The following is a 25,509-nucleotide window of genomic DNA, read 5'->3' as shown; positions in this document are numbered from 1 at the left end:
TAAAATCTACATATGTATGTACTAAGTCGTTACATCTATACATCTATAATTCTATACATCTTCTATATCTATACATCTATACAAATAAATAAAATTGGAGTCTGTTTGTAATATTAAAATAACCGCTTTTTACTGAACGCATATGGATGTATACGGTACGGTACATAAACCAAAATAACATTTTTTACAATTTTTGTCTGTCTGTTTGTTCTGGCTAATCTCTGAAACGTCTGAACTGATTTTGACGGGACTTCCACTGGCAGATAGCTGATGTAATAAGGAGTAACTTAGGCTAATTTTATTTTAGAAATTTATTAATTTTATATCTCTGTGAAATGAACAATAATTTTTTTATTAAATCCCACGCGACAACGTCGCGGGCACAGCTACTGATAAATAAATTTCAAATATATTACGGACAGCTGTAAACCTCAGCTATATGTATGTACGTTTATAAATCCTGACACTAGATATATTTTATTTTATGTCAACATAAAAAAATAGAAGATAGAGACCATGAATGACAGTTTTCACAAAATAATTTTAATTGGAAAAGAAGTAGGACAGAAATAGAAATATATAGGAAAAACGCTTACAAGTTAATAAAGTCGGACTATACGGTTATAAGTCGAGTTTAATTATAGTTCTGTCGGTATCTTTATGTAAATTATATTTATATATTTTATTTAATATTATTTTTTTTTTCTGAATTGTCATTTTATAAACCAAGGAAGTTTACAGAGAATTAAGTTATCTGTCTTCACGGTAAGATATTTTGTCGTAACCGCATACACACGTCGCACAATTTCCTCGTATTTCTTAAAATGGCATACGGTAGTAAGTGATTAGAATAAATGCTATGTTCAAATTTAAATTAATATGGATAAAAAATATTTTGTATCAAGCAATTTTAATAAATTTACAAAAGAAAAGATTTGGTAAAGACTAGCTTTATCTAAATCGAGAAAACGTGAAAAGGTTAACACTCACTTTTAAACATTTTTTTATAACATAGACACCAATTTGAATATAACAATAAAAATAAATAAATAAATTACATCAATTTAACACTTGAACGTTAAGCCATGCTTTTGCAAACAAAACTTTGTTAAGCACCAAATACTAAAACCTTCATAAAATCATCTTCTTTATTGCAATTTTCCAATAATTGTTTAGATTTTCATGCTGATTTTAAAATGAACTAAAACATTTACTGTACTGGAGCACTAAACGATAAATGATCCGCCTCCAGCAACCTTGTCGTGTATACTTAAAAAAATGTTTAGCAGTATCTTAATTATGTAGTAGCATTGAATGGGTTTAAAACGTATTGTTGTACGGCGAGTGTGTGTACCAAAGCGATATTATGAACGCTACAACTAGTTACACGTATCTGCTGATAACGTTATCAGAGCCATTGGTGCGTCGACATTTATCTTGTTTGTTCTAACTAATTATAAATGAGAAGTTATTTAACAGTAACGTCGGAAAGAGAATACTTTTATAAAATTTTCTGTTTATCTATCCACGATTTAGTTACGCTTATTGTTTTTGTAATGTACGGAAATTGGTTAAGAATATAATTATTTAATTTAACTTTGAAATATCTATTTTATCGACAGTGATTTTTTATTACTACTTGGGAATGTGTATTGTCATTACTTTTACGTACCTAATTATTCCACATTATTGTTTTAACGTAACGTCAACAAAGCTATAAATATTTAGTAGATATACCTAAGTAATTAAGTATTTTAAATCTTGAATTGTTCGTATATCGTATACCTTCAGTAACGAGTTTCCGTTAACAATTATATATTTTCATACATTGTTAGCGTGTTTTGTACATGTTAATATCCCGTAAATCCTGTATTTACGTATTGTTATATTATTTTTGTTTATTTAGCGATCGTGTAACGGTTTCGACTGTTCGCACAAAAAGAAACTGTTGTGTTAAACACGTAACTGTATTTTTATCAGCAGCGCAAGCTATGTGTACAATTATAGTTATATCAGTACAGTGATCTTTCCACGACCTTGTGGGTAGCATGCGTCCGATAAAAGAATTTGTCGCGTATTCACTTCGGTTCAACGTTACGTTTCAATGAACAATTGTAATTACCATCTGTTCATACGCATTGTATTCGCGTCTTCAACCATGAGCGCTGTCGAAATATTTTATTTTCAGTAGAAATTTGTATAAACAACTAACGAAATAGGTTTTATATTGAATAAGTATTAGGTAGTATATATGTATTATAGTGTTAAGTTTATTTTTAATTAGATTGCCGTCGGTCGGAGCACGAGAGACCACACGATCGACGTGGACCTGAGCTTGGAAGGTCCGGCCGCAAAGGTGTCGAGGAAGCAAGCGACCATTCGTCTCCGAAACAGCGGAGACTTTTTTATGTCATCGGAGGGCAAACGTCCGATTTTTGTTGACGGCCGACCTGTTCTGCAGGGGAACAAAGTGAAGCTCAACCACAACAGTGTCATTGAGGTATTACTATCAGCGTTGTAAAAATTATCACGGCCTATAATATCTATGGTGAGGTACTTATAGATGTACCGGTTGTATATAACTCGGAAAGTAGTTTTAAAAAGTAGTCATGTTCACTTTTCTAGAATTCCACCTACGAAAACTTTTGGCAATAACTCGTTTAATGATAGGCTATTTCTTAAAATAACTCAAAAATATTTAGGAATTTAAATTAATTAGACTTGGTTTAAAAAGTATTGAATTTTCTCTAATCTTTGGTAGAAAAACATGAAAAATTTTGTTACAAAAAGGAAAATTTAAGATGACAACACGAAAATTACCTCCTAAATGTCCAGCCGTATTTATAGTTGTGACTAGTAGACCATTATTCGGCATAAGCACTAATTAATCAGCCTTCTACATATTATATTCATTTTTTTATTTCTCAAGTACTAGATATATACATAGGCTCAATTTCATTAGTTCAACATTTAATAACATTTATCTTGCACAGAAGTTGTTGTGTACTTTAGATGGCTATCAGAGAATATCAGGAGCATCGAACTCTTACGTTTCACCAGTTGTACATAAAGATTATCCAGCAAATAAGTTACGATTAGACTTAACAGCAGGAGTAGAGTAGGCCATTAGGATCTGTTTTGCCTCAATTAAGAAACTACAACTTTTAGAATCACAATTGCGACTACAAATATGCCAGAAATATAGTGGAATTCGATGGTGGAAAAGAATAATACACCAAAAATTTTTGTCTCTTGGATATCGTCATCTGTCAAATAGCGTTCTCTACAACTGGTGAAACAGGCCATTAGAGCCTGCTTCGTCGCAACTTATGAACTAGAATCTGGGCCTCGTTGTTTCATTTCTGATCCCGGGAATGTCGCGATGAAAGTAGTCTATGTGTTTTTCCGGATCTACGGTTATCTATATGTTCTAAATTTCAGTGTTCTGAAAGAGTAACACACTATCGAATTTATAACATAAGTAGGATAACATTTAATTCCGAAAAGTGAAATTTGATTTGGAACAGAAAAAAAAAAAACATAATATTTACCTTTTATATACTTTTTAACTGACTTCAAAAAAGGACAAGGTTCTTAATAGACCGAATTTGATGATTTTTTTTAATCGAATGGTGGTGCGTATCATGTGGCCGCATTTGAATTTGATCGAGATCTGATGACTAGTTTTTGAGTAATGTTTGATAACGCTTATTTACTTGACTATTTTTTCGTCTACTTACCTTTTATTACTTGTCGATGTAATTGAAGTCCGTTTTTTTTCGTTTACGAGCAAACACAATTGATATTTTCAGCGGTCAAAGCACTGGCTGTTGCGCTGGTGGTCGCGGGTTCGATCCCCGCTCACGACAGACATTTGTATCGGCCATATAGATGTTTGTCGCGGTCTTGGCCTTTGTGCTTGTGTAATGTATGTGTTTTTGGACCCCCTACACATGAGAAAATCCCGTTTAGTGTGAAGCGATTATTTATTTATTTAGATTAACCAATTAAATTTTACTGAACTTAAACCATAAGAATGTAGGAACATAAAATTTAACCGCCAGAGCTACAATTCCATTATTCTTGTTTTTTTTTTTACTAGAAGTTAAGTAGTTGATTATAAGATGTTAAGATACGTGTCAAAATGTGTGTGTCAGCGTTTTCGTTTCGAATACACCACACTTATATTCAATTTTTTTTTACCGGTTGCCGGTTTATTACAATTATTCTTTTTCACCATCGACTGCTTCTATATTTAGATCATATTTTTATTGGCTATTGTGAATGTAAAAGTTGCTAATGGCCTACTCTACCTTTTACGCTTAGTCTATTTCTTAACATTATCCACAAACCGGCGAAACAGGCCTTTATTAAGTACAAAAAACTGATAGGGGCATATATTTAGTAGTTTATGTCGATTTTGAAAAGAGTGAAAAATAAATGTAAAAGTTTAATGTTTTTTATCAGAATATAAGATGTGCACATTGCGTAGTTTTTAATTTTTCCTTTAAGTTTCATGTGTGTGCTGTGTATTAATGTTCAAGGAAAACCGGGGATTCGCTAATTATAAAAAAAAAATAGAATCAATTTAGTTTTTAATAAAAGTTATAATTAAGAATATTGATTATTTTAGTTAAAATTGTATTCACTAAATGAAAATACTAAAAAAAAAACAGTAACAATACATTAGAAAGCGTTAACATAGTTTTATTTTTTATTTTTCGATAATGACAAATTGTTTGTTTACCTATTGGAAACGATAATTCTAACGAGAACTGTATTATAATAGTAGAATCCTATATATTATACAATTACATATGCGTTTATTTGCAAACGAAAAAAAAACCGACTTCAATTACATCAACAAGTTAATACAACGTAGGTATACAAAAAATTGTCGAGAAATACTTATTATTAAAGATAACTCAAAAAGAACTTGCCAGATTTCGATCAAATTTAAACGAGATCATATGACACGTACCTATCAGATTTCGATTAAAAAAGAATCATTAAAAATCGGTAAACCCAACAAAAAATTATGAGGTAAAACATAAAAAATATATAATCGTTCTTTGACGGTTCGCACAACGATACACGACGACGACACAACGATAAATAATATATAATCGTGTTGAGAACCTCCTTCTTTAAAGTCAGTTAAACAATTGTGATATATAATCGTGTTGAGAACCTCCTTCTTTAAAGTCGGTTAAACAATTGTGAGAATGGATCGTCGAGTTTTTCTCGTAAAACCTGGTTTGTAGATACATAGAGATCCAGAACAGCTCACTCATTTTTATCCCGACATACCCACGGGAAAATTACGCAAATAAAACCGCGAGACGCAGCTAGCATAAATAAAATCGTGCCATCAAGTGTAATATTTGCAATTATTCACAGATCGCAGGACTACGCTTCGTGTTTTTAATAAATCAAGATTTGATCAGCGCGATTCGTCAGGAAGCTGTGAAAGTGAACATACCTGTATAAATAATATTTAATAAAGGATTCGATTCAAATGAAATGCAATTTTATTTAGAACACATTTATTTGGTCAATTTTAAAACAATTTTCAAAACTAGGTACCACTCGAAAACAATATTTCTATTAAATTTATTGTTAAAACGAAACCCTCGCACACCACTCGCATCTATAATTCCATATTATGTTGTATATGTGGAGCGAGTGTTGTTGATAATATAATGTCTATCACGAAACACTATCACGTGCGTTACTGGCATAATAAGATATGCATTAACATTAAACGACAAACAATTACTTAATATTAATTAAAAATTAGGTAAAACCGTTAACCCTTAACTAAAGGTGCTCTAACCACATTAAAATATTTATTCAATAACAAATCCCCAACGGGTGCAGAAAACTCAACAGTCCACTAAACGGTGCGTAACAAACATACTAAGATTGAATCAAATCATAGATTATCCATTGTTACAATAAATACATTCTTAATTCAGTCGTTCGGATTTGAATAACTATCTGCCAATGTATATTTTCGATAAACACAACTCAAATAAAAAATAAAAAATCTTAAAATTAAAAGTTTAATTTGCTAAACACAGAAATCTGATATTTTTCTATTAACATCATTTATTACGTTAGCAATATCTTTGTACATTTCACATAATAATTATTTACTATCTTAAATATTAAGAATACCCACCTTATGAAATAATAAATAATAGTATAAAATCTAATATAAATTAAAACAGTCGTATTCAACATACAAACATTTCTGAAACTTACAATTATGTTCTAACTAATTATACCTATGAAGGCAACTCTTGCACTAAAAGCACATTTTTGGTATAATTATATAACACCCTGTATATAATATAAAAATATTATTATATAGAAACATAGCTGAGGCACTGTTACGCCAAAACATAAACGGAGCTAGTTTGAGATCAGACAATTATTAGAACTTCCAAAATTTTGTTTGGTGTACAAAGCACTTCACAAATACGATATTAATATTTCTGAGCAAGACATTTTAATACGTTCACACATCAATTTAATTTATTAATTATAATTAATGCAGACAAAAAAATCATGTTTTTATTGCAATTATTTTCGAGTGACTGTTTATTATAATTCATCTTTTGGAAGGCACTGCAGAACTAAATAACATTTTTTTAAATATTAGCTTTAGTAGAAATAAATAATTTTAAACACTATTTTATATAGTTTCTTTCTATAAGTTAACAGGCACTTAATGTTCCACGACAACTTTACGTTTTATTCTTTCCATTACTATTAAAGATTTTAACTTTAATTTAAACACTTTCAAAAATAAACTTTGCTATGTTACACACATTTTTTGAGTATTAGCTTTATTGGCTGGATTTTTGATGTTTAATTTCAATCGACTATTTCCATAATTATTTTAGTAATTACAAATAAATGCAAATAAACACCATCTTAACTATGAAATATGATATGTCAATGATATGTTATATTATATCATTGAAATACGAGAAAATATCCATAACTCCAAAAAGGTTTATTTTTAGTATTGGATCGGTCAATTGATAAAAAAAAAAAACAATTTAAGACTGCTGTTTACAGTGCACTGAGAGTGAATGTTTGTACTTTAAGTAAATTTATAATTTGAACTTAACTTTTATTTATTCAACCACAGTATCACACCGCGCTTAATTTTTATATGAGCAATTAAAATGATCACAATCATAGATGTCTTTGCATGTAGATTTGTAGTAACATTTATCACTCTTACTCAAAATGGACAAATGGAGTAATTTATTCTTGACAAATTAAATACGTATTCTATGTTTCAATAAAACTTTACACCGTTTAACATTAATACAATAAAACTATTATCTTATCTATTTACAATTTTCAAACAAACTTCTTTATTACAATTTAAAATTGAACAAATATTAGTTAATACTCATTATGGCTACCAAGGTGTGTTAACATAAAAATATAACAATTTTAAATAATATAATAAGAAAAGAAAAATAGAATTTACCTTTGACAAAGAAAAATAATGAAGCTCAGCCTCCTGGAGGCGTGGAATAATGAAATGAGAGAAGAAACAACAATAGAATTTTTTAACAAATCAACAAATTACAGATCTAACCAGATTGCATACATTGAAATAGTAGGTACATTATTTTTATCACTTCATATTTATTTTGGCTTAATTTTAACTTATTTTAATATTAATATTTAAAATAAAACTACTTAGTGAACTTACATGGGTAACTATAAAATAATATAAATCTTTGATGCAATAAAGGAATGTATTTGATAGAAGAACTTGAGACCATTTTATGGTGGGATGTACATAGGAATAACAATCACTGCAACATATGTGTACCATCATACCAGGAAAGTATGCAAACATTTATTTGTGCTTTAGCCTAATTGTATATTTTAATGTTCCTTTTATTGAATTGTCTGGACTAGGTTGAGAAATAACGAAATTAGCGTTATAAATAGATTTATATTTTCGAAATTTTTCAGCCAACACATAATTATTCTTTCGATGGCAATATATTGCTTTAACTTTATTCTTAACTGCCATTTTATCTATAAAATTATTTTTTTCAAGAAAAACCCATGGTTGCCATTTTCTCCCAGTTAAGTCCGGGTTGTATATTTCTTTGTCATTAGCACTTTTGCAACTTGCAAAATGTGCTCCATTTTCATTTTTTTTAATAACTACTTTGGGTATTCCATTCTTTCCTTTTTTTACTTTGTCTTTACGTTTCTTGAAATGAATTTCATCAATACTTTTAAGAACATCTTCGAATTTTGGTTTAATTTTTTTTGGTACCTGCGGTATTGCATTTTTATGTGTATATTTTATTGCACTATCATCTATCTTTGGTTCCACTTTGGATACTTTTAATTGCTTTAATGTTTGAAGGCGATGTTTAGGTAAAGGAAGTTTTATTTTGAGATCGCGACTGCTTTCTTTTAGAGGTGGAATATATTTCTGGGCTGCTTTTGTTATTAATGTTCGCGATGAACTGAAATTAGTATTGTAGTTTTGATATTTCTTATTTTCAGTGAGTTTATAACTTAATCTCTCGATGGAGTCCATTTCATTTGATATCCTAGAATCAGTGTTATTGTTAATTTTTAATAAAATATTAGAATTTTTATCTTCAGGAGTCGTAGAAGATACTTCAGGTGAGCTTGAATTTGAATAGTTAGATAAAGTTCTTTTTGGACTATGTAAATTACTGCCTCCTTTTAGTTCATTGTGTAATAGGATTTTTTCTTTTTCCTGAGTATATTCACTAGTAAAGTTAACATAAAGGTCATTATTTATCTCATCACTTCGTCTTTTTTTTATGTCTTTTGTATTTATGTTCTCTTTTTCATATATAACTTCACAGTTATTATACGTTAAAGTCTTGTCGTCAAATTTATCAAGATAATCGTTATTTTCTTTTGGAAGTTCTTGTGTTTTATTAAATTCTTGATATCTTGCTGAATGAGATTCTATATCAAGAAGTGCTTTATTCATATTCATTTGTGGTGTCATGTACAAAGTTTTTAAAATTTGCTTATCGTTACTGCACATGTTACTACTGTATGAGTTCTTGATTTTGTCTATATGTTCATAATTACAAAACTCAAATTGATCATTTATATTATCATCAGGGTTTTTTAATTTTATTGGTGACCCAATCACGTAATCACTATCATCTATAATATCGTCACTTACTACGGTTTCTATACAGGCTACGTCTTCTACCCACGATTCTACAGTGGGCTTTTCTTCACAGATTAAATCAGACTCTAGCGAAGTCATCGCACTTGCTATAGTTGTAGTTGTTTCATCAACTATACAATCATTTTGCTGTATACTATTTGCAAATTCATTTGGTATTTCAGTGTAAAACATTTTATCAGAATGATCATTTTCTTCTGCTACAATTAAATCGTTGTCAATAAGTATAAATACATTATCATCATTGTAAAAAGTTGAAATAGAATTTCTCCGATTAGTTTGGATTATATTGCACAAATCTTCTGATGTGACTGGATGTATGATATTGTGATTTCTTTTTTTGCGCTTGTTGGGTACAAAATGTTCTATACTTTCATCATCTTTATAGTCATCTAATGCTGATTCGGATAAAGATCTTTTTAAAAAAATTGGTCGAAAAGCACATACAGAAGGTGTTGTATTTTCTTCAATTTTAGAATTATTATCTTCCGAAAGAATACTTAAATCATTTGTCGGAACGGTTTTATTACAATCGAAGTTTTTTTCACAATTGGTTTTATCAGGGCAATTTTTTTGTTCTTCGTTTGTCCGATTTTCTTGTCGCATTAAATTATTTGGCTCATTGTTATCTGTATATATATTGAGTTTTTGGTCTGTAGTTTTAAAAGGACTACCGACTTTAGCAGGTGTAGTTTCAATCGCCTTATTTTGGATTTTTCCATCTTCAAATACAATAAGTTTTTGAATCCATGGGGAAAAAAGTTCTTTATTTATTTGTTTTTCTTTATATATCAAAATATTATTTGTTTTATTTATGAAACATTTAGTATCCACATTACTAGTATTATTTGTAATGATTTTGTTTTCTATTGTAGAGACCGACACATTGTTGCATATAGTTTCATAATCGTTTTTCGTAAATGAACTTATTTTATTACGGGAATATTGGTGTTGACTACCGTCTGATAGTTCGTTGAAGACATTGCTTACGTTAATTAACATTTTACCATCACTATTAAACTCATAAGTTTCTGGTTTTGAAAATCCATCATGAGTTATTTTGTTGATCATCTTTTCTTCATCGTTAGTTTCTTCATTACATGCTTCATCGAAATCTTTTCGAACGTTATCACGAAGATGACAAACCTCATTAGCGATTATTTCGATGTCTTTAGACTGGTTGTTCAAATTTAAGTCATCAATTGAATGTGACACCGTACACGTTTCTCTTTCAATTTCATCGTAATTATCTAGCATTTTTAATATACTTTCTTCTCTATTGTGTAATTCTTTATTTTTTTCAATTTCAACTAACACTTTGGTATATTCCAATTCTTCACTACTGCCTGTCGAAGATGATACATTCTCTACAATCGTTTTAATTTCAATATCACCATTTAACATGGTTTCTACTGCAGTGTTTACTGCTCCTGGATCTATTTCGCACAACTCATAACTTTTATATATATTGCCTTTAAAGTTGTCATCTTCATCAGATTTTATTTTACATTGCGATGTGGGTTCTATTTTTTCCAGGTGGGAAAATGTTCCGGTTACTACCACAACTTTCTTTTCATTATTTTTTTCCATGCAATCTAATTTCATGTTTATTGAACTATCTAATAAAGATTCACCCTCTGGTCTTACAATATTTGTAGTATTTGTGTCTACATTAGGGAATTCCTTAAATTCTGATATAATCGAAATATTTTTTTCTGGTATATTATTTTCTTTACAAATTGTATTCATAGGCTGTTTCAAAGCAGCCGAAGTAATATTTATATCACCTTGAATTACTGAGTTTTCTATTGATTCTTTGTTTATAATATTTTCCTGAGCTATTTCATCGTCTTTGTCCAGTTTAAGATGTAATTTTGCATGTTCCTTCTTATTAATAACATTCTCTTCGAAACTAAAATTTATATCGTGACTACTACCAGAGGTATGTTGTTCATCTTGAAATTGATTAACACAGACATTAGATTGACTAGTGTAGTTATGTTTCACGTGAATTTCTGTACATTCCAGTGGGTCAATGTTATTAACTATGTTTTCTTTTATTGTTTCTTGATAATTAATCTGTTTTACGTGTAGTTCTTCAGATTGCTTCGAAGAAATAGTTTCTGAATGTGTTTCCGTATCTCGACTATCGTATCGTACCGTATCAAAATGATGTGGTTCTACACTACATGTATTAAGACCGTCATAAGATTCACGAGTGATTATAGCACTGTTTTCTTCTACTTGAATTGTATTATCTAATGGTTCTTTAGATATATTTTCTTTTGTTGCTTCACGATCTTTTATCTGTTTTTGATGTAATTTTTCGCTTTCGTCTCTAGAAGTAAACTCTTGTTCAGAACTGAAGCTTATATTGCAATTATTTGCGGAATAGTGTGATTCATTAATAGGATCTGAATGTTCAATTTCATTGTTAATATTTTCTTCCATTGCTTTATGATCTTCTATGCATTCAACGTGTAATTCTTGAATTTGTTCCTTAGAAACCGAATTGCCATTTGTGTCCGTGTTGTTATTGTGTCCTGAATATTCTATTGGTTGTTTGTTTATATTTTCCTGTACTATTTCCTGATCTTTTATCTGTTCTAATCGTAATTCTAGAGGTAGATCCTTAGAAACGTTATCTTTATCATTTTCATTGATAATTATTTGTTGTTTATCACCGGAATTATGTGATTCAACATAATTGTTACTAACACAGTCGTAAGATACATCTGTTTCAGGTTTATTCAAGCTAAAGTCAATAGCAGTATCAAACGATGTTTGCTCATTTTTACTGTTTTCAGGTTTAAAAGAGGAAAAAAGTTTGTCGTGATCTTGCTTTGTATAGTTATAATGAATATTTTCAGATGTAGTTTTATTAGACATTGTGAAAGGTTCTTCAATTTCTTCTTGTAATTTAGTATCGGGATTTTTTATTATTACACTATTTATTCGCTGCTGTACTGCAACTATGTTTTTCTCCATAATATCATCATCTTTGGGTATCATATCACATTTTTTGGTTTTTCTGTATTTACTCAATTTAGAAAATTGCTTTTCTGGTGCAGAACCTAAACAAAATTGTGGGGATAAACTACTCAGTTCTTGATGACTACTTTTTTCTTGAGTTGTTTCATTTAATTGGGTTAAATCCTTTTGGAATAAATGAGCTTCAGTTTCTATATTGTTTGCTTTTATAAATTGTTGATTAATTTCAGGAAAATTTAGTTCAATATCATTATCCAATCTAGGCAAAGATGCGAAAGATATGCCAGAATTGCTTTCGAAATCTTGCACATTAAAGTTGTTATTTTTGGCTATATTGCCGTAATTATTACCAGGAAATTGTTTATTAATAATGTCACAGCTTGCAATTTTAATAGTATTTATATCAGAATTGTGAGGTTTAATATCATCATTTTTTGGTAATATTGGTGACTTGGATGTCATTGGATTGGTAATTTTTTCTATGATCCTTTCTCCTAATATATTCTGTATTGGTGTTGCAGCTTCTACATTTAACATTTCTGGGCTACAGGGTTTAATTTCGAAATTACATCCGACTTCCTTATGAATAACGGACTGACTTATTTTTGCTTCTACATCTAAAGGTGATACAGGACGAGGCAAAGAATTATTTTCTTTATCATTCGCTCTCTTTAACATAGAAGAGTGGTCTTTATGTACTTTTGGAATGACTTTGTAATTACTATTACTTGGTTTTTCTAAAAGTTCTTCATATTGGTTAAGTAACTCTATACTATTATAACCTTTTATATTTTCGGGAAGTTCAGAAATTTTTTGAATATGCTCATATTTGCTAAGTTCTTCACTAGGAACATTAACTAATCCAAGAACATAAAGCTGTTCCTGGTTATCAATAGTTTTAGGTTGTGTAGGAAAAATGCTTGGATGAATTTGATGTACAGTTTCTTTACTCGATTCATTTGCTTCATCTTCGCCTTCATTCCACATTTGTAAAAATTGTCTGACATCAATATTTTTTTTGTTTGAAGAATTGTTATTATTCTTAGATATTTTATCAGAACTATTTACACTTCTTGGTACTGTATGCATATTGTAATCATGTCTTCTATAAATGTCTTTAGAAAAAGCATCTAAACTTCTTACACTGTTCGTTGATGACTGACTTACATATCCACAGTCTTCTTGAGTTCCTATAGTATGTATAGTATCATTACTAGTATTTGAATCTGATGGAGAAATGGCAAACATATTTGGTGAATATTGTAAAGGTAGCCTTGATAATGAATAATTTAAGTTAACAGACTGATCTGTATTCCTGTAATGAGGATTATACTCATGATGTTTTATAGGTAAATTGTCTCTTCGGTAAATTTGATGTTGTTGCATTGGATGCATATTTAGTGTAGATCGGTTTGGTAATAGAATTTCACTTCTCAAATGCTGAGCATGGTTGGCATCACTAAAGTAAACACTCTCAGGTATGGGATATCCTTTATTACGAGAAGGATCTTCAAAATAAGTTTTATTATTAGTTTCATGTTGTATCCTATTAGTGGTTATAGGTTTACTTGGTGAATCTACAAAAGATTTATTTTGTATACAATTTCCTGATATGGGACCATATGGAGGATGAATAACTGGATTATGTGTAAATTGCGAATTAAAATTTGGTTGTTGATTAGACCGTTGGTACCCATCAACAAAAGTTTCGTGTATTCTCCTGTCTAAATATTTTAAAGGTACTTGGGGATACATAGGGTAGGGATGGGTTTGTAATGACTTTTGCAATTCATATTTGTGGGGTGGGAATGTATGAGGTGGATGAAAACTATTTTTGTAATTATTTATATAGTCATACCTCGCCTGCTGATGTTTTTCTTTTAAAGTGGGATATGGCTTAAAGCGGATATTAGCCTCTTGATATAAACGTTCCGAAAAGACTTGAGCAGTGTCTTCACTATTTATTCTGTGAGGATGTGATATTGTCACAGGTCTAGGACCAACACAACTAGGATATTCTGGATATTGATAAATTTCAGGAGCAACATAAGGTCTTGACGGTCGAATATTAACACCACCAGGCCATCCATAATGTGGTACACTTCTACCGTAAGCTGGATTAACACTAGGCATTGGTATATCATTATTTCTAACACTTTTAAGTTCATTGGACACAGAGTTCATATTATAAGGCACATCACAGTATTTAGCATCTTGTGGCATGTTTAACTTAGGATTTTTTAAGTTGCTATTATCATCACTATTTTTTAAATAATTGTAACTAGGGGGTACCATTATCCGCTGCATATTTTCTTGGAATGTCTGTCTTGGTGATATGTTTCTAATAGGTGAATAGTCAGACAACCTGTTTGGGTAATCAGGTAGTTGACGGTATGTATTTTCTGAGCAAGGCCATGGTTCAACTGCTTTTTTTAAACACACATCTCCTGAGGTCTGTGGGAGCACCCGGTCAGGTCCAATAATAGCGCATGGTCGCACGGCCGTAGCGTCCATTTTACCCATTGAGGTTGATCCGATTTCATGATATGATCTGCTTTTATTAGCTTGAAGCGTTGGACTGCTGTGGGCATATTTAGTGGTGTCATCACTGACGCTTATACTGAGTGGTGCGTTGGCCCTCAAATCCTTAGGATCCATGCCTACCTTGGTTAGGAAATGTTTTAAATTGATTTCTTATCATTTTTTCACCTCTCCGAACGTATTCCGTAATAAGTCAGTTTTTAAAACTGGAACAATACTTCGCCCATACTGAAATATAAACAAAATATCAAACATCTATGACAACTGTCAAAACATTTTGCCACATACACCATATGTTGTTTTGATAATTAAAACTTTAATAATTTTTAATATACGGAACGTTAGAAACTCACCTACTATAGTTCATAAAAAAAAACATAAAACATCAATATTATTTCCTTGGAGACACCGATTTATTACGTTCCTACTCCGTCGACTTCATTAAGTTTGGTGTTTTAAGTTGTAAAAAAATATCAAACATTGCAAACACTAAAAATGAAATGAGATAAAAATTATTGTAAAATTAATAAATATATATATATATATATATTACACATTTGTATATTTGTATTTTTGATTCATATTTAATGACGCTGATTGTGTTTTTAGACTAGCAAACTATTTTTAAAATTTTTGATTTCATTATTTTCAACTTTTCAAATATCTGACGTTCATGTCAAAATATCTTGTAACAATGTCAGAATTGTCATGGATTGATGGAATTTCATTGGAAATGGCTATTTGTTGTCAAAAACTAGAAAATTTAACATTAATTTAAAATAAAATTAGAAATATGAAGTACGTTTCAATAACCCTGATACTAACATTAATATTTGCGGGTTATGTTATTAATACAATTTGGACTTTAGCTGAAATTTTTATACCGCCGGAATGCAGTCGTGGCGAGCGATGTTTTTCTAATTATTTAACATCAAATCCAGTACAGCATCTGGTTTTATATACTTCTGTTAAGGAACAACCTTATAAGAATGGGATCTATGATTCTGTGAATAAAGTACACACTTCACTGAAATTTAACTATAGAAATGAAGCAAAAGTGTAAGTGTTCTTCAAAGTATGTGGTATAATTTCTATCAGCGTTTATTCTAATGAATGTATCATTTTAGGGTTGTGACGCTGAAAATTCCGCGGAAAACCCGTAATAATGGAACTTTATTTATGCACGCAGTCTTATTAGACGAAAATCGTCTATATGACGATTTTGTTGAAATATTTCGCACGGAGTCTGTTCACACATTACCTTTAGTTACACATACTGAACCCCAGGCTGCTACATTCAATCTTCTGCAATCTAATGTAAGCGGAATATTTTATAACTTTTTTATATTTTCAGAGTAGGATATTAGTTACGATATGTATGCACACTAAAAAATGTCTGCATTTTTGCCAATCTATTGTGTATGTCACTATCTATGTGAGTAATTGTATTCATATATGTTTAAATAGAATTTTTTTCTCAAAGATTGTAATTGTATTTTTGGTCTCCTGTTTTCACAATTCTACCAACTATAGAATTTGAAAGTAAACTTGCTTGTAGTAGGCTTTTTTTAATGGGACAAACTTAAAATTATTTTTTACAAATTTGTATTATATTACTTTATTTATATACTATTTTTCTATATTTTACCTATTTTTAAAAGGAATTAAATTATTTCATGTAAGAATTACTTATGAAGTATGTTTTTTAAAGAAAATGCAATTTATATGTTAATTTAAATATAACTTCTCTTTCAGAGTGGTGAAACAAAACCGAAAGGAAAAATCATTAAGCCTTATGCACACATAGCCACTCATGCACCATTGGCTATCTTAACTGATAGTTTGAATCTGCCAGTCCACAAGATACCTAATGAACTGTATCCATACATGAGGTATTCTTTTTTATTTATTAACTTAAATAACATATTGATTTAGTACCACTTAAATATAAATATATAATAGTGCTTTTGAAGCTTATTTGAATAATTTTTTATTGTGATTTTATTTTTATTAATGTTTTGGAAAAAACAATCATGAGTTTATTATAACTGTGGCATTAAAACTGTAAAATAAGTATGCTTTGTTACATCTCATCTGTTTCTAATATAAACGGATAAATTCTTGTATTATCTGTAATAGGTAATTGATATATATAAAATAATATATGTAATAGATTACAAAAAATATAAATGAAATAAAAAAATATCGTTGTTTCTTATTACAGAATTCGTGGTGATAAATTCCTACCAATTATACAGCATAATGTATTGAAATCTCGTATATCCCAATTACAAGTTTTAAATAGTAGTACACCTGAAGTCAATGTAACAATAACTGTATCTCCCACGTCATACGGCTCTCTGCGTCTTGCTTTGCATGTACGTCTCGCATTGGAACAGCTTCGTAGTTTAGGATTCAGCGACAAGGATGTGGACGATGTAAAGGGAATATTTGCAGACACTAATCTATATTTGCTGTCTGCTACCGTTGTAATTGCTAGTTGTCATGTAAGTGTATCTAATTATACTCAATTAATTATTTTTGATTGTTTTTATTTTAATTTCTATATATGTATAATTTTTTTTTCAGTTGTTATTTGACTTCTTGGCGTTTAAGAACGATGTGTCATTTTGGCGACGAAAGCGTTCACTGGCTGGTCTTTCCGCACGAACAGTTATTTGGCGCGCTTTCTCACAACTTGTTATTTTCTTTTATCTTTTGGATGAACAAACATCCTTATTGGTGCTTATACCAGCCGGTATTAGTGCAGTCATTGAGGTGATTTATACATTATTACCTATTTATTTATTATTATAACTTAAAGATCTTCAATAATAAATAATCTAATGTGTGTGATCAACGTGTGACTTATTATTAACTCTGTCTGAATTTTATGTTCTTTGGTGCTAGAAAACCCGTTTCGATTTCTAAAGAGTTGATGTAAAAGTTTTGTCTTCAAGATAGCTAAATAACAAGAGTTTATAGACTCGGGAACTAATAGCAGGAATCTGTTGTGGAATAAAGGATTAAATTGATAAATATTCAATAGATTATTTTAACGAACACATTTTTTTATCCACTAGAAAGAGAAGTTTTGGAATTTCAATATGTTTAGTTATTGACACCGTAAATTATATTTTGCAGGCGTGGAAGGTGACGAAGGTGCTGCACGTACGAGTGTCGCTGCCGGGCTGGCGCGTGTGGCGCGTGCGCGTGTGGCGCGACCGGCAGGACGCGGCCGAGCGCAGCACGGCGCGCGCCGACCAGGAGGCCATGCGCTACCTCGCCATGCTGCTCTACCCGCTGTGCGCGGCCGGCGCGCTCTACTCGCTGCTGTACGAGCCGCACAGGGGGTGAGTCACACCGCTCCACTACACTGTACTAGTACGAGGCGCGCGCCGAGGCTCCCCTCTCCAACGTAAGATTAGATGAGATTTGACTCGAACCCCCCCCCCCCCCTTTAAACATCTCACGTATTTTATGAACGCCCCCTAATTTGTATTTTTTTTGTATTTCTTTATAATAAACCTAGTCATATTATGTACTTCAATATTTTTTTTATTTTATTCATACTACTATGTATGTGTACTATACACACAAAATACGAATACACAATTGTAGAACGGATGATATAAAATATATATTACTAGCTGCCGCCCGCGACGTCGTCTGCGTGAACACTATACAGCACCAAAAATACCTACGATTATACCTTTTAAAATAACATTCATTTACCCGTTTCTTCTTTACATTTCATATCTACAGAAAAATCCCGTAGATGGCGCTGCTTTTAAATTGTCTTGTCTATTTATATTCATTTCATTATGTTACTTATATTGCGTGATTTTTATAGTGTGAAGCTAGCTTATATAGCATGGTTATTAACATAATAACAACAACATTCAAATATGCGTCGTTAGATTACACGTTGTTACAGAATGCGTTTAGGAAATAAAGGTTCACTGCTCGTTCCCGGTAGGTGATAGGATGATAATATGTAGCCTATATGTTGATCCGACTTTTCAATAATATTCGTGCCAAATTTGAAGTAAATCCATGCGGTACTTTTTGAGTTTATCCCGGACATACATTCAGAAAAACAGACAAACAGACAAAAATTCTAAAAACTATATTTTTGGCTTCGGTATCGATTGTCGATCACACCCCAAGTATTCTATTAAAAAAATATTCAAGTACAGTTTTGACTTTCCTACCATTTTATTATATGTATAGATATTGTGGCAGCCCTGCAGCAATGACGAATGTCTACACAAAAGCGGCATTTCGCGTGACTTCAAACGCGTTGGCCCACTGGTTCTTTTTACGCTGTGGTACTAGTTTGAGGCGCACGCCGACCAGGCCATGTGCTACCTTGCCAAACTATCATACTTGTGTTACTGTAGTGCTATACAGAGATAACGTTACACAAATATATATTAAAATTATGTATTGTTTCTTGTCAAAAATTGCATTTATTTTTGGATTTTTCACGCTATTCTAGTTATACGTCCTCCACGACATAGAGTTTCGTCATTGTAGTATTCCGATGTACAACTCAGTAATCGTGCTCCACGTCGAGCAGGTGGTACTCGTGGGCGCTGCACAGCGTGGTGAACGGCGTGTACGCGTTCGGGTTCCTGCTGATGCTGCCGCAGCTGTTCGTGAACTACCGCCTGCGCTCGGTGGCCGCGCTGCCGTGGCGCGCCTTCATGTACAAGGCCTTCAACACGTTCATCGACGACGTGTTCGCGTTCGTCATCACGATGCCCACGGCGCACCGCGTCGCCTGCTTCCGCGACGACCTCGTCTTCCTAGTCTACCTGTACCAGAGATGGTGAGACGCTTGTCCAGCTGACACGAAATTAAAATAAAACTATATTTCACTAAGCTAAGTTTATATACTAGCCCGTTGGCGCAGTTTGTAGTGACTGGGTGTTATATATTTATTTTAATTATGTATTATTTGTATATACATGTATCGAAAAAAATATGTAACTATATCAGCTGGCCGTTACCTATAACACAAGCATTAAGTTTCTTTACCTTAGAAACAGATCCGTGTGTGTATGGACTACAATGATTATTTATTATTATTAATTATTCTTCTGCAATGAATTTTTGTGTTAAAAGAAATCAAATAGTTAACGTAACTTTTAGTTATAACTTTTAAAGTAAACGAATAAATAACCTATGTAGTTTGACTGTATTCAATCGATAAGTCTATCGCTCTATAGTTTTTAGTAGTAGAAATGGAGATTGTTAGTAGTGTGGACATAACTCTAAATTAGTAAATAAAATCACAGAAGTTAACGCTTCAGCCTATAATATGGTACTGCTGGGCATAGGCCTCTTTCGCCATGTAGGAGAAGGATCAGAGCCTAATCTACCACGCTGTTCCAATGCGCGTTGGCGGATCACAGTTTACGTTGTCTAAAATAGCACTGTTTTCTGATGAAAGATGAAAAATTATAAATAAACATTTTTTTTTATAAAAATTGGTATACGGCTTCACCATTAATAAACTATTAACATATTTGCTTTGTCTCAGGTTGTATCCCGTAGACAAAACTCGAACGGACACAGCTGCTAGTATGGACGAAAATCCCGAAGAGCTGGAACCAATCAAACAAAAAGATGACTGATGATATTATGTCAATTAGATTTTTTTTTACCTTAACTGCAAACTAAAATGGGTTAATTGCAATATATCTCTTACACCACGCTCTCAAACAGATCTTAGAACATCATTTTTGTATGTATACAATCAACATCTATTTAAAATACAAAATTACAAGTAAAAAAGGACACAAATATAAAGATTTCATAAGAAAATTGCAATTACAACATTGTGTTTGCACGTTCTATTTTAGTTATATATATTTTAGACAAATTTCACGAGGCTATGGTGCTATATGATGCGCATTATTAAAAATCACTTATGTTTAATTTTTTAGCAAATCTAGTAAAAATACTAATTACAAAAGTTACGCATTGGTCTTACTTGGTCTTTATAGCTTAGTTGGTTTTTTGTTTCAATCATTATAATTATAAAAACCTAAAAGTATCTCAATAATTTACTGTGATAGTATTACGAATTAAAAAACCAATAACGCTGATATTTTCTTGTGCATTGTAACCAAGAAATTTTATATAAATTATTTCTATTTCACATCGACAGCATTTATTGACCCAAAGCATAGTAAGTAATATAAAAAAAGTTATTTGTGATTAAAAAATAGCTTCGAGTGTCGCTCAACAATTTTTACATCTTAGTATCAAATTTATTTTTAATTTTTCAATAACAATTCGGTAATTTTTCGAAGAAATTTCGAAGTTAACAGTCAAAAGTCATTACTATTGGTTTACAGTTATTATTGACATTAACATAATACATATAAAGTCTATTTTTTTGGAACTGTCTTATTAAGTAAAAAAACCCCTGTCAATACGTAATTCACGTTTTTTCCGCATTTATCACTTACTTTCACAACACATTACCTTACAGACATTTGTAAAACTCCATTTACTATTTATTTCACTAAAAACAAATATCAATTTATCATTTTAAACACAAAAACTATTAAAATACGTATTTCGAGAGTAGGTACAGACAATTAATATTTTTGAATGTGACATTTCAATATCTTTTAAAAGGCAAATAGGGATTGGTCATAATATTTTTAGAGGTGAATGAGTATAAGTGAATGAACAGCATGAGCGATAAAATAGGCTGCGTCCTTTACCTATATTTTAAATTTTCACTAATTATAATTTGTTAATACATTATATAAAACAATCTAACCTTAAAGCGATTTGTCATTAAGTTTTATATATTGTTTTTTTTTTCTTTTTTTTATATGTTGAGCACAAAAAATGCTCACAAAATATTACAAATGTCAATCTTTTATAGTAAATTGTTTATTGTAAATGTTTTATTTTATATTATGAATATTTCTGAATATCAATTTCACCCTGAACATTTTTAACGCTATCCCATATAATATAAAAGTATAGCCATAGCACTGGCATAAAAGCTTACTGTGGTTCACAGGAAAATTTTGTGGGACTTCAGGATGAGACTTAGGATTACCCAATGAAAGCTTCGTAAAAACAATGTTATTAGTCCTTTTGTTTAGAGTTAGAAAGAGTGTGTCGCCGGCGCAATGATTTTTATGTATAGTAAATACAAATAATGTGACAATAATACTAATAGGGTCGCCTTTTTTTTCTAGACACAGGCCGCTATTGTGTTGTAAATTTTATTTATGACGTCTTTTATACTGATCATTTTACATAAACGAAATATTAATTTGTTGTCTTTTATAAAGATACTCGATTAATATTTTTTTTTTTTTTTCGTAATTCTGTACCTCTACTAATTCTTAACAAAAATATTCAATATATTATCAGGTTTTTAAATAATTTTAGCAATATGGTATCGTTAAATAAAATAATAATATTTGAACATAAAATTTTACTTTCATCTATGGCTTTTTAATATTGTTCATTCATTTGCTCTTTGTGTCACTTTACTAAGCTTACAATATTACTCTATTGTTAGTGGTCGGAAGTACGCCATATTTGTTTTTTAAATAAGACTGTTCCAAAAAAAAAAAATAGAATATACGTACATATGTGTTACTTATTACTTTAGTCCACGCCTTGGCCCAAAGTAACAGTAAATTAGAAGGCTGTGTTAAAATTAACCAGATCAAATAAGTTCTTTAGACGCGTTCTAATTTACTACGATTTAATAAGTCATGTGGCTATAATTGCTAAATGAAAGCGATGAGCGTGAGATGAACGCGAACAAACTATACCTATAATTATGTTATTATATATCCTTCATTTAAAAATAACTACAATATTATTTATACTAATAACTTATGAATACTAGTTTTAAATTTATTGCTATTGTTACCGGCAACTGTTTTGTACAGTATCGATGTTATTATGAATTTTTAAAATCCGAATCTATTTTAGGTGTAAGGATGCCTTCTTGAATATTGGAAGTATTACTATAAATTGTGTTTGTTGTAAAACTATTAAACTACGTTTCTTTTATCATCGTAGCAGTTAATATATTACCAGTTGTTAAAATAGCGCGTCAGCAGTTAGCACATAGCCAAAAATCTATTTTATTTTTATTTATTAATTTAATAAAATATTTATTAAAAAAATAACTTTTAATAGATGAAATTTAATATTTAAGTTAAATTCCAAGATGGCAGTCCTAGTCTTATTGTTTTGTGCTGTTATAGGATTAGGTAAAAAAAAAACAACATTCCATGCGGTCGATAGTAGGCACACTTGTTTTTTTTATATAATTTTGCATTGTTAATTCTAATTTATTATAAATAACATTGTTTTACATTCGGCCTGCAGTTAAAGTTGTTTTATTTTTTAAAGATAAATTGTCTCGTAGTATAGTAATGAAAATTTATAATAAATTATTTTCCGTAACTTATGAATGTGCTCAAGTTATAATAAAGACGTTATTTTTAAATTGCTTTAGTTATTTTTTTTTAAATATAACACTTAGAATATATAAAACCTAGAAATTGATTTTAATATGTAAAATAAATTAAATAAACTTTTGCATTGTTATTTTGCATTATTTAACATACTTTCTTATTTAAAATTGTACAAACAAACTAAGGTCTGTGATGTGTTTGTATTGCTTGTGTATATAACTCTGCAGCATTCGCAGTTACAAAAGTTCCTTAACTAAGCGATGTTGCTACTACGCGTTTAATACATTTTAATCTATATGCATAGTGTTATCTTTACGGTCTGTTACTGTGGGGATATCCTACAGATATTGAGACTGTATTTATTTTGCAAAAAGGGCTACTTGCGGCATTTCTCATCCCTTTAATTGATATTATATTACTAGCTGACCCGACAGACTCTCCAGTCTTGCGAAATTGCAAACGTATGAAGTAGAAATTTTCCGAAATTTTCCGAAATTTTTTTCGTTCTGTAAAAATGTTTTACAAGAAAATAAAAAAATAAAATAAAAATAATTTAGCCGTATCACTCCAGACAATCACACTTCAGTCACTTAGCAACACATTTATTGATTCATTTGTATGAATAATATTATATAGATAGATCTATGGCTGTTGAAAATTGATTAATTTAAAATTTTATAAAAGTGCCGATTAATAATTTGTTGCAATTTAACTAAATTATCTGATAAAACTTACAAATTGCAGGTGTTATTTCTATAGATTTGAATACAGTAGATATGTAAATCTGTCGTCTGTGTGTGTCACATCACTCTGTCGTAACACGAACAAACCTTTTTTATTGACTTAGGAGAAATCCCTTATGGATACATCTCGGGCCGGGGGACCCGTGAGTTATGTCGGACTCACACCGACCAAAAACCCCTGGGATGTTCCTTCGTTCAGCACTTTCGCAATCCCACCAGCGTTTGTTCTTGCGGGCCCGTCGTGGTGACAGTACTTCGAAAGGCGCCCTCGGACACTTAGCGCGCCTGCCTCCTGCTCGCCTGCGAGGCCGATCATCGCGGACGACGGGTGCCCCGATGTACCGCACGCTGGCCCGGCGAGTGGGAGTAACACTCCCCTTAGCGCCTTCTCGATCCCACGTCCTAAAGGTGTAACCTTCTCCCACCACCCCGGCGCCCCTGGTGTAGCCCGGGGTGGACAGTGGTCCGCACCTCCGTGCTATCCAACACCACACACCCACCCCCGAACCAACCTAACCGAGCCGAGAGAGGAGTTTCTTGTGGCTATAGCCCGTACACAGCGGACTACGGCCCCAGCGCCCCGATGCACTTTCACGTCCTCCCCTGCTCCCCTGGTTTTGGTCCGTGGGGGTCCGAAGACGCCTACCACTAGCAAACAGTGTGAGTGGCATTCCCCTATCTGCCACCCGGCGGACGAGCCCAGTGGAAAGTCCAGCAACTCCCGTGGGACACGAATTAGCCTGTAAAGCTATTTGTCAAAAGCCTCATTTCTACGAGGAGACTAAAAACTTAATTACATTTTTTTTTCTTATAACATTCACACACGATCGTCTGTTCCTATGGTAAGCAACTTAATGCTTGTGTTTTTTGATAAATTCACTAGAAAAAATACACATATTACAACCAGACTCAGGCTGTTTTAGAAAAGTGAGAGTGGCCGTCGACAATGCGGTAAATTAACATTGTAGAGTTACACATTGTAATGTATGAAGCATGTAGTGTGTTATAAAATAGTAATGCATAGAGCATGTAGCATGAAAAAAAAGAGAAAAAAAACTATATATAGGTCTATATATCTCTCACGGTCAGTTTTGGACTCACCATAGAATTAGAGAAAATAAGCTTTAGTTCGCAATTTGAAGCATGCAATGCTGAAAATAATACGCCTCAACGCTTTGAAAATTAAAATGTAAATAAAAAAGGCATGGGCACTTAAAAGCCTATAGATGTTAAAACTTATATAAAAAAAACAGACTCGGGCGGGAATCGAACCCGCTAAAACGATTATTATACTTATATATTTTCTCAGACGCAAATAGATTCTTGAAAGTACCTACTATACAATTTATTATTTAAAAAAAGTAATAAATTAATAACAAACATCGTCATAATAATTATATTAGTTATGAAACTTATCGAGTCGAGTAATTTCGGTGAGTGTTTTTACATAATTATAACTGATATACAAAAATTTTATATCGGGTTGTTCGCGTGCGATCAACGATCACTATTAATCGGACACTGTCGCTGT

The 25,509-nt window shown here is 31.5% G+C and overlaps 3 protein-coding genes across 3 annotated transcripts in view; 2 read left to right on the top strand and 1 right to left on the bottom strand.

The window, feature by feature from the left end:
• The window catches only part of LOC123657945 (microspherule protein 1), a 38,554-nt gene extending 33,030 nt beyond the window's left edge, over positions 1 to 5,524 (top strand). The window contains exons 7-8 of the mRNA XM_045593459.1: positions 2,285 to 2,500; positions 5,401 to 5,524. Coding sequence (XP_045449415.1) covers positions 2,285 to 2,500; positions 5,401 to 5,490 — 306 coding nt within the window. The 3' untranslated portion in view covers positions 5,491 to 5,524. The remainder of the gene's footprint in view (positions 1 to 2,284; positions 2,501 to 5,400) is intronic.
• Positions 5,525 to 7,768: 2,244 nt separating this feature from the next.
• On the bottom strand, positions 7,769 to 15,207 carry LOC123655623 (putative uncharacterized protein DDB_G0282133). Its single transcript, XM_045591387.1, has 2 exons — positions 15,115 to 15,207; positions 7,769 to 14,989 (listed from the first exon to the last, which is right to left on the bottom strand). The coding sequence occupies exon 2, from the start codon at positions 14,876 to 14,878 to the stop codon at positions 7,892 to 7,894; it is 6,987 nt and encodes a 2,328-aa protein (XP_045447343.1). The 5' UTR covers positions 14,879 to 14,989; positions 15,115 to 15,207; the 3' UTR covers positions 7,769 to 7,891.
• A 259-nt stretch (positions 15,208 to 15,466) lies between these two features.
• On the top strand, positions 15,467 to 20,748 carry LOC123655643 (cleft lip and palate transmembrane protein 1-like protein). Its single transcript, XM_045591408.1, has 9 exons — positions 15,467 to 15,820; positions 15,889 to 16,078; positions 16,517 to 16,653; positions 16,986 to 17,268; positions 17,351 to 17,539; positions 17,906 to 18,114; positions 19,344 to 19,595; positions 20,310 to 20,517; positions 20,557 to 20,748. The coding sequence occupies exons 1-8, from the start codon at positions 15,555 to 15,557 to the stop codon at positions 20,401 to 20,403; spliced, it is 1,620 nt and encodes a 539-aa protein (XP_045447364.1). The 5' UTR covers positions 15,467 to 15,554; the 3' UTR covers positions 20,404 to 20,517; positions 20,557 to 20,748.
• The last annotated feature ends 4,761 nt before the right edge of the window (positions 20,749 to 25,509 follow it).

This window comes from Melitaea cinxia, chromosome 1 (genome assembly GCF_905220565.1).
Source record: "Melitaea cinxia chromosome 1, ilMelCinx1.1, whole genome shotgun sequence".
In the NCBI taxonomy this organism is placed as follows: domain Eukaryota; kingdom Metazoa; phylum Arthropoda; class Insecta; order Lepidoptera; family Nymphalidae; genus Melitaea; species Melitaea cinxia.
Note: the sequence above shows the minus strand (reverse complement) of the source record. Positions and strands in the feature narration are given on the sequence as shown.

What these genes read in the sequence shown, in the direction of transcription:
- LOC123655643 (XM_045591408.1), top strand. Translation starts at nt 15,555, where the DNA reads ATGAAGTACGTTTCAATAACCCTGATACTAACATTAATATTTGCGGGT. An exon ending in CTGTACGAGCCGCACAGGGG is followed by an intron (nt 18,115 to 19,343) that starts GTGAGTCACACC and finishes CACGTCGAGCAG; the next exon opens with GTGGTACTCGTGGGCGCTGC. An exon ending in GTCTACCTGTACCAGAGATG is followed by an intron (nt 19,596 to 20,309) that starts GTGAGACGCTTG and finishes GCTTTGTCTCAG; the next exon opens with GTTGTATCCCGTAGACAAAA.
- LOC123655623 (XM_045591387.1), bottom strand. Translation starts at nt 14,878, where the DNA reads ATGGATCCTAAGGATTTGAGGGCCAACGCACCACTCAGTATAAGCGTC.